This window comes from Eschrichtius robustus, chromosome 20 (genome assembly GCF_028021215.1).
Source record: "Eschrichtius robustus isolate mEscRob2 chromosome 20, mEscRob2.pri, whole genome shotgun sequence".
Lineage (NCBI taxonomy): Eukaryota > Metazoa > Chordata > Mammalia > Artiodactyla > Eschrichtiidae > Eschrichtius > Eschrichtius robustus.
Window position 1 is genome coordinate 63801800 of NC_090843.1, and position 17198 is coordinate 63818997.

General features: G+C 47.2%; 1 protein-coding gene across 5 annotated transcripts in view; it reads right to left on the reverse strand.

Annotated features, from left to right (window-relative positions):
- Positions 1 to 17198, reverse strand: part of TEKT3 (tektin 3) — a 56209-nt gene that overhangs the window by 23563 nt on the left and 15448 nt on the right. For all 5 annotated transcript variants that reach the window (XR_011071881.1, XR_011071884.1, XR_011071883.1 and 2 more), the window contains exons 4-7: positions 16161 to 16231; positions 12403 to 12546; positions 9812 to 10034; positions 6378 to 6532 (exon numbers count right to left, since the gene is read on the reverse strand). Coding sequence is in view for 1 of the 5 variants with exons in the window: in XM_068530323.1 (XP_068386424.1) it covers positions 6378 to 6532; positions 9812 to 10034; positions 12403 to 12546; positions 16161 to 16231 (593 nt within the window). In the remaining 4 variants the exon portion in view is untranslated. The remainder of the gene's footprint in view (positions 1 to 6377; positions 6533 to 9811; positions 10035 to 12402; positions 12547 to 16160; positions 16232 to 17198) is intronic.

Consider the following 17198-nt stretch of genomic DNA (forward strand, 5'->3'; position numbering starts at 1 on the left):
TATGTTTTTAGTACAAGTATTTTTTTCCCCGCGGGAAAATATAAACAACATAAAGTTTACCATCTGAGCCATTTTTAAGTGTGCAGTTTGGTGGCATCATGTGCATTCACACGGCCACCACCACCCTCCACCCACAGAACTCTTTTCGTCTTGCAAAATGGCAGCTCTGTCCCCTTTTGACACTAACCGCTATTCCACCCCCGACCCCCATCCCCTGGCAACCACTGTTCTTCTTTCTGTCTCTATGAATCTGACCACACTAGGTACCTCATACAAGTGGAATCGTCCAGTATTTGTCCTTCTGTGACTGGTTTGTTTCACTCAGCATAATGTCCTCAAGGTTCATCCATGTGGTAGCATGTGTCAGAATTTCCTTTCTTTTTAAGGCTGAATAATATTCACTACAAGTATTTTTACCTACCATAAGTGTTTTCTGTGTAAAGATGCCTTGCGGTATTGGGGATATACTAATACTAAAAAATTATTCGTCGTTTATCTGAGATTCATATTTACCTGGCCGCTAATTTGCAAAATCTGGCAACCTTACCACAAGAACTAAAATAGTGTCAGGCCCAAAATTAGCTCTCACAGAATATTCATTTAAGATGGCACCAAAGCCACAACCTCTCTACTCAAAACCCTCCGCCCCCTGCTTTTCGTAAAGGACAAATTGTAAATGTGTTTAAGGAGATACACCAAATCAGCAGCTGCTGGTTGACGTTGGGGGTGGGCTGGGGCGGGGGGGGGGAGAGGAGAGGGCAGAAAAGAGGCTCTTGTTTTTTACTCCATATGGATCTGTACTGTTCGAATTTGTTTTAAAATCAGAGCGTGTCTCTCTCTTACTTGTGAATTTAAACAAAGTGAACAGTTTGACATAAAACGATAAAGGAACAACGTCTTCATTGTGTTATCTTGTATTGAGTATTATTATGAGAGAACAAGAGGAAACAACATCCTGATGATAACGGACACCGTAGCCGGATGATGGAATACTATGCAGGCAATACTTTTTAAAAAAGAATTTGTTGGGGGCTTCCCTGCTGGCGCAGTGGTTGAGAATCTGCCTGCCAATGCAGGGGACGCGGGTTCAAGCCCTGGTCTGGGAAAGATCCCACATGCCGCGGAGCAACTAGGCCCGTGAGCCACAATTACTGAGCCTGCGCGTCTGGAGCCTGTGCTCCGCAACAAGAGAGGCCGCCGCGATAGTGAGCGGCCCCCGCTTGCCACAACTAAAGAAAGCCCTCGCACAGAAACGAAGACCCAACACAGCCATAAATAAATAAATTAAAAAAAAAAAAAAAAGAATTTGTTTTTGCCTTGGGGAAGGAAACTCAGAATACAATGTTGGTTGAAAAAGTCAGGATATAGAACTCTGCATGCAGCGTGATCACAATTTTGTTAATATGCCTGGTGGCAACCATGGTTACCCCTCAACGGTGAGGAGAATTGACGATGATTTTTATTTTTTATTTCATTTTCTGATTTTCTATCACGAACAAACAGATACAGCTCTTAAAGCCAGAAGGAAAACAATAAATAGTTTCCAAAAAGGAAACACAATTTTGAGGGAGTTGAACTCCCTTTGGCCTTGAACTCAGAGAGGTTACCCCAAGTGCCTCGGCTGGACCGACACCGAGACGGGGCAAACGTCACATCTCCATCCGAGGCCACAGCGGACAAATGAAGGGGGTCTGGAGACTCCCCAGGACCGCCCTGCAAGCCCACGTTCTGGACACACCCTCCCTGGTGGGTATGCCCGCCAGGGGCTCACCCACGCCGAGGTGGGGTACAGAGCAGATGAATCACCAGCACCCCAGGCCACCTGCCTGTCCCATCTCAGGCCATGGTGACGTCATCCTTGCGGATGCTGAAACCAAAGGTCTTCTGATCATCCCTGACCCCGCCCCCTTCCTCGCACCCCTACGTCCCTCAATGTAAAAATCTGGTGCGCCTGTCTCCCCGTGCCCCTGCGCCCTTCCTCTCCACTCTGCAGGCAAGCCCTTGAATGTCCCTGCTCTGTGTCTGACCTCAGGGTCTCCACCCTTGCCGTCCCCTCAGCCCACGATGCTCTGACCTCACTCTTCATCCCGCTAATTCACGCCATCCTCAAAGCCCGGCTGGACAGACCCTTCTTAGGGAAGTCCCTCCCTCAGCCCTGGGACTAGTTCGCTGCCCGATGTCGTGTGTTTCAAGAGCACCAGCCCTTCTGTGGCCCTCGGGGTGCTTGTCGTGGCCTGTGAGCTACGTCTCCCTGCCGGCCATCGGGTCCGGGAAAGTGACATCCACAGCCCCTCCGGCAGTTGACAGGGGCACAAAAAATGCTTGATGGATGGGGACCAACTTCTGTGTCCTAGGAGATGCAGCCCATGATGGGAGGTAGGAAGCTGCCCGAAGTCCGAGTCAAGGGTCTCCCAAGCACAAGGAGCAGACCCCAGGTGATGAAGAAGCAGCGCAGGCCAGAGGGAGCACCTGCAGCCAGCCCGAGGTGGGGAGCACCGCAGAGCACCCCCAAAAGGCTCATAGATGCAACGACAAGCCGTGAAAACACACCCACACCGTGCATCTCCTTTCACCTTAGAGCCTGAACTGTCTTCTTACTTCCAATGGGGGAGGGAAGGAATTAAACTTAAGTGTGGAAGTTTTCTCTGGCCTGAGATCTGTAAACACAGCATCTGAGAACTGAGCTAAAAGCATATTTTGTTGTTGTTTAGGTCAGGTTGGATTTAAAAAGTAAGTTTCTTTTTTGAAGATCCCAGGGTATACAATACCACTGGCAAAGAAACAGATCTTCAGAGAGGCTGTCGGACACGGCTGGTGATGGGATTTACGAGGGCGAGTTGTTTATAATCACACCGGCCTGCTTCTTGTCTCCCAGCCTTCCCTGAGCTGTTTTCACTGCTTCAAAAAGAACCCTGAACCCAAAGGTAGGGACGGAGCAGGGTGACGTCTGAGTCTTTCTTTACTCCTCACAGCCAAACGTTAGTCTAGTGGAAAATTTATCTGTGAGGGGTCTTCTGAAAAAAGACACATTAAAATACCAATTTTTTTTTAAAAGGAATTCCAGATACTTAGAATGCAGGCAGCTAACATCCTGGTTTTGCCTTCACTGCGTGAAGGCAGCTCAGAGATACTACACCTCCCTCAACTTTCGCCGTCAGAAATACGTTTCTCCTCCTCCTTCAAGGCCACGTTCCACTCTCAGTTTCCTTATTCTTGGCAGATGGCAGACAGCCGTTCTGCTGAAACCACTCATTTTGGGGGAAATTACAGAACTGAAAAACAGTTTGCATTCAAATACAAATAAAACTACCGTCTCCTGAAAAAAATATATCAAGATTAAGTAAAGCAGAGCCTGGCCTGGCCTGCCCTCAAGGATGCCAAGAATGTTTAAGATTGCTCTTGAAAGCACCCATTTAGAAAAAGTTCAAATGCAGATCAAGGTCCTGAAATGCAAACAGCGCTTTTTCTCTGTCCTCACTCCCCTGAGTTTATGGTCCTTATGTTTTCTTCATCTAGACAGCCAAAGGGTTGCTTTCAGAATGCTCAGTTGAATAAGAAAAATAATCCCCTCCTCCCTCAATAACCATCCTAAATTCCACTGCTGTTCCTCTAGGACCATATTTTTGGCAACGCTATTTTAACAAGAAATCTTTACGGAAACAAAAGTAGGTTTTGTCCTGAAGTCAGTAAAGGAGCAGAGGAAATAGACACACTGCAGGGTCGACAGGAAGTAAAGGAAAAGCAAATTCTGTTTAGCCGAGAAGGGGGAGAAAAGAGGAAAAATCATTCAGCTTCTCAGAAGCAGCTGTGAATGCCTCATTGTCTGATAACTGCAAAGTCAAATTCGACCATGACTCAAAACCCTTCTGAAAAGCAACCCTGTGTTGGTCTCATGGCAGCCCGAACAATTTCTCTCTTCCGTCTCTACTTTTTTTTTTCTCTTTTAATAAATTTATTTATTTATTTATCTTTGGCTGCTTTGGGTCTTTGTTGCTGCGCACGGGCTTTCTCTAGTTGCGGGGAGCGGGGGCTACTCTTTGTTGCGGTGCGCGGGCTTCTCCTGCGGTGGCTCCTCTTGTTGCGGAGCACGGGCTCTAGGCGGGCGGGCTTCAGCAGTTGTGGCGCGTGGGCTCAGCAGTTGTGGCTCACGGGCTCTAGAGCGCAGGCTCAGTAGTTGAGGTGCACGGGCTCTAGAGCGCAGGCTCAGTAGCTGTGGTGCACGGGCTTAGCTGCTCCGTGGCATGTGGAATCTTCCTGGACCAGGGCTCGAACCCGTGTCCCCTGCATTGGCAGGCGTATTCTTAACCACTGTGCCACCAGGGAAGTCCCCCGTCTCTACTTTTGATGACTCTGCAGAAATTGTCGGAGCATGAAACTTCAGGTCAGCTTCTCCCAATAATATTTGCATAAAACCACAATTCATGATCTAATCTAACTGGCCAAATGGGTGTGATCCCACTACCAGGTTCCTGTAATAAATAGATACTTCAGACTGGTTGCCTCCAGAGTGGCGGGCCGCTTCACCTCAATGACGGGCTGTGTGTGAGTAGGGGTTCTGTGGAACCTACTTGGAGAAACATGTGGCCTGGGTGACCTCCTCCACGGTGATGGCCCGGACGACAACTCCACTAGGAGAAACGCAGCTACTGCGGGAGATGACGGCCACCTGAATCTATTCTAGAGCTCACCTCTTAGCATCCAACACAGACAACACACGTGCTGTCCGTGGCGGGTGTTTTCCAGTAATGTCTCCTCTGTGACCCTCTGTTTTATCCTCTGTGAGAGCGAGATGAGGATACAGCACCTGCTTTGCTGACCCATCCCATGTGGGCATTGAGAAAGCCAGATGAGCTTAGGTACAGGACGGGGGTGGCAAAGGCCCCATACAATGAAACATGGGGAAGCAGAAGCAAATTGCTGCTTTGCTTGAACGGAGCTCAGCAGGGAGATGGGCAAGGATTCTAATTATGTTTCTCCTTCCTCCCAGCAGTTGCCAGCTGGGTCACCGTCACTCAGCCCGCTTCTGCCCCCATTTACTTATTTGTAAATTGAAGATAATGCATGAGGTAAAGTATGCAGGACAGTGCCCGGCACAGAATAAGATCAATAGATGGCAACAGCTATTGTGATTGTCACCATCACCACCTTTATCATCATCTTCCTCATTCTTGGCCTCACAAAGACCACCCTTTCCTTCCCTGCAGGGAATCCACAGCCTCACGCCACCGCTTGTTCCTTGGGTAAGAGCTCAAAGTCGCTTTGTCCCTAGGATATAAGGGAATTCAATCGTGGACCAGGCAGACTACAAGGCTGGTGGTCTCTCCCACCGCTCCAGTTCAAGTGCTGCCACTTCGTTCCTCCAGTTGCTGTAAATTTGATTTGCTTCTGCACAAAGTGTTTCAAGACCTAAGCACAGCAATGATGAAATCCAGAAAGAGGCAGATAGGCAGGTACTGAGAAATTGGAAACGAAGCCAGAATGGGGGTGGGAGGGTGGCCAATTCCATTCAAGCCCATCCTGAAAGGAATCTTCCAAGTTAAAACAAGAAGAATAAAATACACCTAGTGTCCAGAAGATGAAGTGTAGGGTCAATCCCTCCCACCATGTACATGTGGGAGATGCTTGATGATGACCAGCTGCTTTCAATTTCTACCAAGAACAGAACAAACTGAAATGAGCTGAAATGAGCCATCGGGGTTTAGGGCCTCCTGAGGGTGTTCTTAACGATGAGAGCAGGAATGAAGCACCCAAAGAGGCAGATGAGAGCAACGGTGAGAGCAAACAGATGGGGTCAGGGGAGGTGGTACCCAAAGTCCCTTTTCCGATGAGTCAGGGGCACTCGGACACACACAGCGGCCAACCTCTGTACTGTTTCTGAGACAGAGGATCTGGAAACTCCGGGCACTCCAGGGAGGTGCAAAGGAGCCCAACGCCACCTCCACCCCCTGAATGAGGCTAAATGTTAACACTATTCTTGTGTGTAGTGTTGACGTCGTTTCCTTTCTGTTTTAGGCGCGGTAAAATAGACATAACACAAAATTTACCATCTCAGCTCTTAAGTTCCTGGCATTAAGTACATCCACAATCTTGGCAACCATCACCACCTTCCACCTTGAGAACTTTTTATCATCCCAAACCGAGACTCCGGGCTGTTAAACACTAACCCCATTACTGACACTTTAAAGAAGGTTCTAGCACCGTGACCGTCACTAGGCCGCTCCACGTCCCCGCGTGCTGGTGGACGAGCCTTAGGAGCTCAGAGCTGCCGGCAGCCTGGGGGTTTCCCCAGAGGAGCCCGAGCTGGCCCTGAGGGCGCCCCCCTCCCCATCACCGTGACCCCCACCTGGGCCTCGCCCCCTCGCCTCTCCCCCGCTCACCGCAGCTGAGCCATGTCTCTGCAGAGCTCTATGTTGGGCCTCCGCGTACGCTCATCCAGCCTGGTCTGAGCCACCTTCAGGAAGGCAGACTTGTCCTTGATGGCCTTCTTGACGGATTCGATGGTCATCTCCGTCTGGAAAATCTCCTGCAGGGTCTGTACCAGGGGAAGCAAACGCCCGAGGCTTTGGTGTCGTGCCCTCAACAACCTGCTCCCCGACCCGCGCATTTGTGGCCCGGCCTCCCCCTCTGATGGGGAGGAGGGTTGTCTGAGGGCCTCCTCCTACCAGCCCCATCCCGGGACCCGCAGTGGGAGGTACGGCACCTGCTCCCACCCTTTGGAGAGCATCTCCTCCCGACTCAGCGTGCGAGCATTTAGGCCACAGAAGTTAGCGAACGCCGCACATCCGAGCTCGTTTTCTCCTTTTCCCTCAGATCACCGGCTGTTAGATATTTACTGATACACATTCGTTTGTGACTCTGAGCAAAGGGAGGCCAGGAGCTTCGAGGGTCCCCGCTTCCCTCCCACATCGGTGCATCCTTGCTTCTTTATCTTCCCGCTGTCTCTCCTCACTAATCTCAGAGAGGTTTTCCTGCTAGGGTAGGATTTACCTTGAAGCAAATCAAGGTCAAGCTCTGGGGTGACTCACTTGCAAGGGAGGAGCACTGGTAATCTGGTGATGCCAATTTTATATCCTTCTCTCCTTAAAGAAGGTCCCCCCGGTTACCTAAACCTGGATCCCTCCCTGGTTCCTCTTCCTCTTCTGACAAGCAAGCCCCCTTCGTGTGCTCTGAAAACCCTGCCTTCTCCTTCGCCTACAACCTTGACCTCTGCCCCCCCCGTCTCCACACCCCCCCATTAGTCCCCTCTTCTTCAGCCGCTTTCCTGTGGCCTGGAGATGCCCCCCAACCATCACCCAAATTCCTTTGAACCCTCATGCCTTCCCCACCACGCTCTCATCCAATCCCACTGGGTCCTCTCCGGCTGGTACCTTCCCAGCCTCTCCTCAAGTTCACAGCCACATGGACTCAGCAATGGCCTTCCCTACTCCCTCCACATGCCACCCACCTAACCTCCCAGCGGCCCCCGTATCCTGTCTCTGGCCCTGGTTGCTCTGGTGAGACCACGTGCTCAAAATCAATGATGAGGCCTCTTTGGAGTGTCCCTCCCCTTGAAACCCTCGCCTTGCTTACCTCTCTGGCCAACTGCTATCCTAATCCCCGATTTTCTCTCTAACTCCTTCTCCTCACTCCAGTGCAAGGTGCTGCCCTTGACCCCTTCTCTGCTACCTCCTTTCTCCCTGCAGAGACCTCTTGTAACCACACAGCTTCAGCACTTGTGAAAGCCAGGAACTCTTACCCCTGTCAGTTAAGCTTTGCTCTCTCTTCCAAGCTTTCAACCACCTGCTGAAAATCATTACACTGTTCTATCACCAAGGCCACCCTCAAGGGCTCCCCGCTCCACGAAGCCACCCCCATCTCTCACCACTGGAAATAACTGCTCCTTCTGCTAAACAAACTGAACCTTTTATCTGTAGCTCCAAAGGGTTCTTTCTGCACTTTTCTGATGGAACTTACCATTTTCTACGTACGTGTCTTGTCTCACACAAGACACAAGATGGCAGGGTCAGTGAGTCGTCATGTGTGTACACCCCAAAGCTCCTGGCACAGCACCTTGAATGTAGCTGTTATGAGTTGAATTCTATCCTCCTCAACTCCCCAAAATCCATATGTTGAAGTCCTAACCCCCAGACCTCGGAATGTGATTGTATTTGAAGGTAGAGCCTTTAAACAGCTAATGAAGTTCTTTAATGAGGTCATTAGTGTTGGTCCTCATCCAGTCTGACTGGTGTCCTTATAAAGAGAGATGAGGAGACAGACAGGCATGGAGGGAAGACCACGTGATGATGTGGGAGAAGGCGCCCGTCTACAAGCCTAGGAGAGAGGCCTCAGGAGAAACCAACCCCACTGATAACTTGATCTCAGACTTCAGCCTCCAGGAGTGTGAGAAAATAAATTTCTGTTGTTTAAGCCACCCAGCCTGTAGGGCTTTGTTATGGCAGCCAGAGCAAACTAATACAGTAGTAAACAAAACTTTGTTGAACAAAGGGACTCCATCATGTCAGCCTTCTATGGATAAAAGGCCTTTAGATGGCCCCTCACTGCCCAGGGGACGCCTTCCCATCAATGACTTCCACGGTCTGGCTCCACCTGCCTTTCCAAGCTTCTCTCTCTAGGGACACACACCGTCTGTGCCAGCCAGATGGGTCTCTTTACAGACCTGACTCAGCCTCTGATTGGCTATACCTCCCGAGGCTTTGTTCATGATGTTGCTCTACCTGAATGTTTGCTTCTTCCTCCAAACTCCCAGAACAATTTCTGTATTGGCTATTTGACAACCATGATCTGTAATTTTCTATTGTTTTTCACTGTGCATGAGCTTTTCATATTACGCGCACCTTCTCCACAAATATAAGCTTCCTGGGACAAAAACTACATTTTATCCTTCTCTCTTCCCTTCCCTGGATGTAGAAGCTGTCTGACCCAACAGACGTGTATCACCCAAAGAAGACACCATGAGAAGGAAAGGTAAATTACTGCAGCCTGGGAAAACACAGTGCCCTCAATAGGATAATATCTCCTGAGAGCAACAGAGCCAACATGGTAAGGTTCTTAAAAAGAGAAATGAAACTACTCAATATTCTGCAATAACCTATATTGGAAAAGAATCTGAAAAAGAATGAATATGTATATATGGATAACTGAACCACTACACCTGAAACTAACACAACATTATAAATCAACTAGACCCCAGTATAAAATAAAAATTAAATGAAGAAACAAAACCAAAAAACTATATGCAGCATAATCCACAGAAATAATAAGAACTCCAAGACCGATACTAAAAAAAGCAAGAGCACCTTGTTTATCTTGAAACCCACGAATTCTGCCTGTTTCATCTTATTGTCCTTATAAAACACTTATACTTAAAGCACTTTAAAAAGTTCAATATCAGAAACATTTTGAACCACTTAATAGTTTCCTGTATTGGGTTTTGTATTCCAGAAAAAAAGGCCGGAAATAATTTAACAGAAAACATCCCTACCATATGTCCTAATAATAAATTCACTTCCTAGTTACATACGGTGATTCATTAAACGTTAATAATAATATTTTTGTTTCTATTAAATACTAGGAACCTTTCATGACATAGTGCATTCTTTGTGTTCCCATTTCCAATTCATGTTGGATTCCAATTTCACGTTGACACCTGGCTACCTGGCTAAAATAAATGGTGCACTTTGTACCGGTTTTCAGTTTTCTTAGTCTGTATGGCCAGGAAGTCATGTGCCTTACGGTGGAGATGTGTGGTCCCAGGGCCCCCTGCTCTATGTATCCAGGTCAGCTGCGGGGGCCTCCCAGTGCTTGGCTTTACCTTTGCGAGGTGAATCTGAATCTTATTTTTAGCATCTGCAGTCTCAGCAATGCGGCTGGTGAAAGCCAGGTTCACTTTGTTGAACTGATTCCACATCTCGTTGGCTGTCACCACCAGCAGGTTCTGGACATCGTCTCTTAGTTTCGCAGAGGCAGCTCGCTCGCTCTGGGAGCGAAGAATATTGTCGTCGGTTAATTTGGCCCAGGACTCGGGCACTGAGACCCTGAAGAAAAAGGAAATAGACCCAGACAACGGAAACAATGATGAATCAGCCTAGATTTTCTGTAGGCGACCGTTCATCCTGAGAAAGAAAAAAACCCCAATCACTTGATCCTGGTTTTACCGTATGAAGCGTAAACATCAGAGCAAAGCTTCTTTTAAACTTTTCTTAATTGCTCCTTGTTTTACTGCTTACTCTCTGTCAATCCGCAGGGTAAATTAAGTCCTCTGCCAATGTGTGGGGGCGGGGGAAGGGATTGGTGAAGGGTACGAGTATGTCCATTCATTAGAAACGTGTCTCACCGGCCCCATAAGCGCTACGAAAAAATATTCAACCTCGGGACTAATCAAAGTGGTACTAATGAAAACAACAACAAATTAACAAGCCTTTGTCAGAATAACAAAGAATGAAGAGAATGATAATTTTCTGGTGAACATGTTTAGAAAAAGATTCTCTCATCCTGCAGGTAGGAAAGTTGAATTGGTACGGCCATGCCGGAGAGCAAATGTGCATAACGCAGAAATTCCACTTTAGAAAGTGTTTTTATTGACATCTAATTGACATATAACATTATATTAGTTTCAGGTGTGCAATATAATGATTTGATTTATGGATACATTGCAAAATGGTCACCACAGTAAGTCTAGCTAACAACGTCCACCATCATACACAGTTACAAACCTTTTTTCTTGAATGAGAATTTTTAAGAGCTACTGTCTTAGCAAATTTCAAATATGCAATAGAGTATTGTTAACCAGTCACCATGCTGTACTTTATATCCCCAGGACGAAAGATACAGAATGCTTCCTGAATTGGCACACCATCACGGTGCAGGGGTCACGCTAATCTCTGTATCAATCCACTTCAGAAATTGATCCTAAGGAAATAACCCAAAGATGTGTATGTAAGGAGATTCGTTTTTAGCAGTGTTTATGCCAATCCCTGAAACACTGGAAACACCCTAAAATGTCCCAAAGTAAAGAAAAAGTTGAGTAAATTATGGTACCTTTTAAAAAGTCATCCATACAGCATGCAAACTCATGCTGTAGAAGAATATTTTCACAGACAATGTTTTTGACATATCCTGAAGTGAAAAATCAGACAGGCTATACAAACAGCACATGTGTAATACCAGTCTTTAACAATATAAATCGGTATCTACACGAGTGGAAGAATACTGGAAGGACTGACAGTAAATTGTTAACATTGGGCCTCTCTGTGTGGTTTCTTTGCTTGATGGTGTAATAGGATATCAAATGAGACTCTTACTGTCGATTAAGGTTTTAGCTCAGGCCATGATGACCAAAAATAACATCCTATGTGCTCCATACCCTGACACCCTATAAGAGACGGCTAAGAATTCATGCTGGAAATAGATGAGGCCCTTTATGGAGGACCAAGTGGTCAGAGTGTGTGTGGTTCGATCCCAGCCCACCACCCCCCGCCACGTCCACCCCAGAAGGAGAAAAGGAAGATGCTTCCTGCTCTCCTCAAATTAAGTAAGAGGCACTTCATGGGGACCACTTAGGACCTAGGGTCTGAATCTGATTCATACCCGAAGAATCTGAATGAAAAAGTTGGTACCCATTGCTGCTCCTATTACAGGAGAGCTAAGAGGGGGAGCTGCTTTGGGGTGACCAGCCCCAAAGGGAGCTTTAAAGGGAGTCCCTTTAAAAGGGGGAGGGGCCATGAGTGTGGTCATGGTTACACAGGCATAGAAATTTGTTAAAACTCATCAAAATATACACTAACGCCAAATGCATTTTAGCATAGGTGAATTTCACCTCAATCAAGTTGATTTTTTTAAATGTTCTATGTCACCGTTTTCCAAAGAGATGTGAAAGCAACAGGACCATTTTTATAAGATGGTAAAGAAAGATAACAAGGTTATCAAGATGCAGAAAGACAGGCCCTCTCATAGAGAAAAGAGCATCAACCCAAGATCGTATCCAGGGGCCTGGCAAAGAAACCATGGACGGGGCAGGTCTACGAAAGAGTGGAAATAAATTATTCAACATTCAGCTGTTTTTCAGCTTGTACTTCCCACCCCCGGCCCACGTCCAGGGCATCCGATACACTGGTAACATTTTATTTTCTTTGTGCTTAACTGTGTTTTCTAGGTTTTTCTGCCGCAAGCAGGTGCTATTTTCACAGTCAGAAATATAAACAATGAATATTCTTCTACAAAAGATTACAGGATGCAAGTGTCTGCAGAACACCGTGCTTACTGACAACCGGTCCATAGCAGGTGACTCTTACCTTTCTGCATCCTCCCAGGATCTCCAATTTACCTGTGCGCTGCATCCTTTTGAAAGGAGAGAGAATGAATTAAGTGACGTGGAAATCACAGAGGCGGCATGCGCCTACTTACGTGGCATCCACCCTCTCCACTCCGCAGAAGTAGCTGATGCCGTCCGACGTGTTTCGCAGGTGGTGGCATTTATCGTCGATGCGGTAGGCCGCCTGTTTGTCACTCAGGTCCTTCTCCAGCTCGTGCTGGGAAGCTCTGTTGGCTCTAAAACACAGAGGGGAGACGGAGCTTCAGGCTAAGGGAACAATGTCACAGGAGGAAGCATGACGGCCCTTCAGGGTGGGGACCCCACCTCCACCCCCCCCACGCGCACCCGTGACTGCTCTCTGGGTCTCTCCTCCTTCCCACAATGTCCAACTTCTCCATTAAAAGCAGCTTCCCCTGGAGCTGTCCCTACATGTGGGTGATGAGAGCCCTGCCCACACTGTCCCTTCCATGGGCATGAGACGTGCAGACACACAGAAATTGGTATCTGGAGCTCCCCCAGGCTGGGACCCATCTTCCTAGTACCCAAACCGCTCCAGACAGGACACTGGTTTGGAGCAATCTGTCTACATCTGTGCCTCCCTTTCCTTCTTCCTTTTCCTCAGCTACATCCTAACCCCTCTCTCCTCCATTCCTAGAGTGCAATTCCCTGAGAAGCTAGGAGGTATTCACAGCCAGCCTCTCTCCAGCTGTAAATGACCTCACTTTGCAGTTGTGCCAAGCCTGGAGGTAGAAACCGAGGGTCAAAATGGACCTCCCCAGCAGGAGTCAGCGTGTGGAAAGAGGCCAGGAATTGGCAGCCCCCAGGCTCCTGCTCCCGCCAGAACCCTCCTGGGAAGGAAGAGGACTTGGCGAGCTCTGAGATGCCTGGCGTTCCTGCCCTGCCATGCAGAGAGAGGACCCGGCAGGCAGCTCAGTCCCAAAGAGACAGGCCGGTGGGGCAGGCGTGAGTGACAGGTGAGCCACGTCTTGACTTGTGGCATAGTCCATTCCACATATCATTACAGAGTGCCTACTCTGCGCCAGGATGCATCACGGACAAAGCAAACGTCTCTTCCCTAGAGGAGCTCACATCCTACAGGGGGGTGACAGGCCGTCCCCATAAGGAATAAGCAAATCCTGTGGTTTGTTAGCAGAACAATGCAGAAAACAAAGCAGGAAAAAGGGGGCCAGGAATGTGACCGATGATTCTCAATAGGATGGTCAGGGTAGGACTCTCCTCAAGGAGGTGATACCAAGACTTGCAGAGGGAGAACCAGACCCTGCTGCCCATTGGAATGTGTCAGGTTTTCCTCTGAGTGGAATGAGAGACCACCGACTTACAATCTTAAAGGATCATTCTGGTGTGGGGTTAAGAACGGACTACAGGGGACAGAGAGACCCCGTGAGCAGACCGGTGAGGCTACCCAGGTGAGAGATGGTGGTGGCTTGGACCAACGGGGTGACAGTGAAGGAGGTGAGAAGTGCTCAGATTCTGGAGATGCTTTAAAGATGGAACCAGGACTTATATACACTACCAAATGTAAAATAGATGGCGAGTGGGAAGTAGCTGCATAGCACAGGGAGATCAGCTCGGTGCTCTGTGACCACCTAGAGGGGTGGGATAGGGAGGGAGGGAGGGAGGGAGAGGCAAGAGGGAGGAGATATGGGGATATATGTATACGTATAGCTGATTCAATTTGTTATAAAGCAGAAACTAACACACCATTGTAAAGCAATTATACTCCAATAAAGATGTTAAAAAATAAATAAATAAAGAGCACAGACTCTGGAGCAAAAAAAAAAAAAAAAAGCCAAAGTTGAGTCATTGGAATAGCAGGATTCCATGAGCAGAGGTGGGCAAATCTATGGGTGGGTTGGAGGGCTGGGGGAGAAGACAGCAGGTCTTGCTTTACATTTGAGTGTCCATTAAACATCCAAGCGGAGGTACCAAGTGGGTTGCTGGAAATGGGGAGAAAGGTCTGGGCTAGAAATAAAAATTGGGCAATCGCATACAGAGAGCATCTGAAAAAGCCAGAGAACTGGATGATCCTAGACATTTTTCTATTTCCGGTGCCCAAAAAAGGTCTTGGCATAGGGGAGCCACCCAGGAAAGCCTGTGTGGAACTGAAGGGGCTAATTCTCTTTAACTTGGCCTGTGCCTTCAGGTAAGTTACTTGACCTGTCAAAGCTCTTTGTGTTGTTGTTTGTAAAGTGGAAATGAGGGTAGCGGCACACAGGTCGTCTGCATTTTGTGAATTCTAAATCAGCGTGTGTGTGCAGAGGATGAAAGGAGAGGAAGCTGCATCCTGGCTGCGTCAGAGTTCAGTTTACTGGGTTGAAACTCTGGGATTCTTAGGTCTTTCTCATCTGTGGTCTGGGACCAAGATGCTCCCCAGGCTTCCTCTCTTGGGCTGACACCCTTGACCTCCTCTGACCTGACCTCAGAGCGAGCCTCCTTAGGAAGGCCTTCTATCCATCCACCGTCTTAGAGCCCCAGATGGGAGAGATCTAGGCCCCCATGTTGGTTTCTAATGAGATTCCATTCTCAGCTGAGATCCAAGCCCATCTCATGTTCCTTCCTTAATTGTTCCTTCAAGACAAGTGGAGCTGAAAACCTTCCTCCCATCACCTTTGCTGGACCGAGCCCAGTAACCATGTTAGAGATCCCGGCTCCCACAGACCCTGGAGAGACCACCCCAGGAAATGAGGTGGGCATTTTGCCCACTGTGGATTAAAAAGTAAAGGACATGGAAGATGGACAGCAGATTTTAGATTACGAAAAAAAATGAGGATTAGGAACTGGACCAGAAGAAAACAGAACAATCATTGGAACCACCCTAAACTGTTTCTGCAATTTCCAGGGAGCAGAAACCAGAAATGAATATCGGAAGTGGCAGTCGGTCATCCTTAGCCAATCCTCAGCTATCCTCACCGATTTCTGAATTAAGGAGCCCTTCCCATCGCAGCTTGAGAGAGAGCTCAGCCATCTGAACCTCACCAACGTTTACAGCGTCAATCCTGATGGTCGGCAGGCTGAGTGAGAAGAACCGCCACCTTTAGAACAACTATTCCTTTGGCTACATCACACGCTACCCCTGACAACATCAGTATAGGCAGAATCATCATTTCCTCTGTGTGACATATTCAACACTACTTCTTTCCATGGCCGTCACCAAATGAACGTTGACCTTTCTAGTCCTATAAGGTGACAGGCTCGGCCAATATTTTTTCTATGCTGACAGCTGTTATCATTGCTTCAACCCCTCCTCTGACTATTAGTCTTTGCCCCCAACCCCCACTATAAATATTAAGTACCTACTGTCTACTATTGCCAAGAGAAGAAGAATTTGTATTCTGCTAGAGAGTAGGACGGGTGAACAATTACAGTGCAGTGGATGCAGTGAACGCAGTGGTGTAATCACAGCACCGAGGACCATGTACCAGGGTTGCCGAGAAACCGGAGAAGGCTGAGTTTTTAAGGAGAAGTGGAAAGTAAATAGAAAAGTGTGCCACAGTTCATCGCTTTTCCAGCTGTCGGGCTGCACATGTACAAGTCTATCTCTTATCAAAGAATAAAAGTCTTTTGAGTTAAAAGAAACCTTAGCCACACTTCAAGGTAGGATAAAAATCCTTTCTGAAGCATTGCAAAAATTATCTCTTCAAATAAAAATTTAAAGTAAGTACCCCAAGTACTCATTTTACCTTCTAAATAAAAACGTGTATGTGCAGGCGGATGTGTGTCCATGTATAAGAAATCCTTACATAAGAAGCTAAGAGAAATCTGATTGGGAAGCGTGGAAGTATAGTGTCACGATAGCGTTTCAACTGTATAGAGAGGTAAAAGCTCTTACGCCAGTTGGGCAACGGCCTTGTCCAAATGCACCTTCATCCTTTCTTGACAACACAGAATAATATCAACCTCCTACTCAAGTGAAAAAAAAAAAGCCACATTAATGTTTTGATATTGAACATAACATTCAGAGTCAACAATGTAACAAAACATTGATGAAGGAAAACTTTGTTTCTGGGAAAATCGTGAAGTAAAACAAGAAAAGAATTTTATACCCACTTATTTACCTATACGTCCCCGTGATATTGCTGTCTTAATATTAGGCTGAGATTCACCCTTTACAGGGCTTTAGGGAAATATATTATGGAACAAGTTGGGACAGGGGTAAAATTTTAGGAGTTTTCTTTATTTTTTGTCTCTGGTCTTTAACTGAATCAGTCAATCAATCAATCAAATTCTGGTGATACACAAGGTTGAATTTAATGCATGGCTTCTTCTATACTAAGTATCCTTCCAAGAAAAGTGAATCTGGAAGGGAAAAGGACAGCCTAAAAGGCAGTTCTCTCAGGCAGTGCATGAGACCTCCAAAAGACCCAGCTTTTTGTTCCAAACGGAGGCCAACCTCCACCCTAGGAGGCCAGCTCTCCCCTTGTCCTGCCTCCGCACTGCAGCCCAGCTGCTGTACTCCTATGAAACCTGCACTCTCCATGCCACTCTGCCTGACCACGCACATGGCATTTTGATGCCGCTAGGATGTATCTACTGTTACATGTATAGCAGAGATTGTGTAGATTTTGTGTTGTAGCAGAGATTTTTAAAATAAATATTTACTTCCCTCTGAAATTCATATTCACATTAGAAAATTTAAGAACCCAAAATAGCACCTAGAAGACATTTAAAAAGTGCACATAACCATCGCTACCACTTTTTCAAGTGAAAAGTGATCATACCATCATACTGAACACTGAACATGAAACTTGAACACTTGAATACTGTGATGAACAAGCTCAAAAATATTTGGACACCACCAAAGGGGATGCCTTTTTTCAAGGTTTTGACAAGTACAACCAAATTGCCCTTCAGAAAAGTTGTACCCATT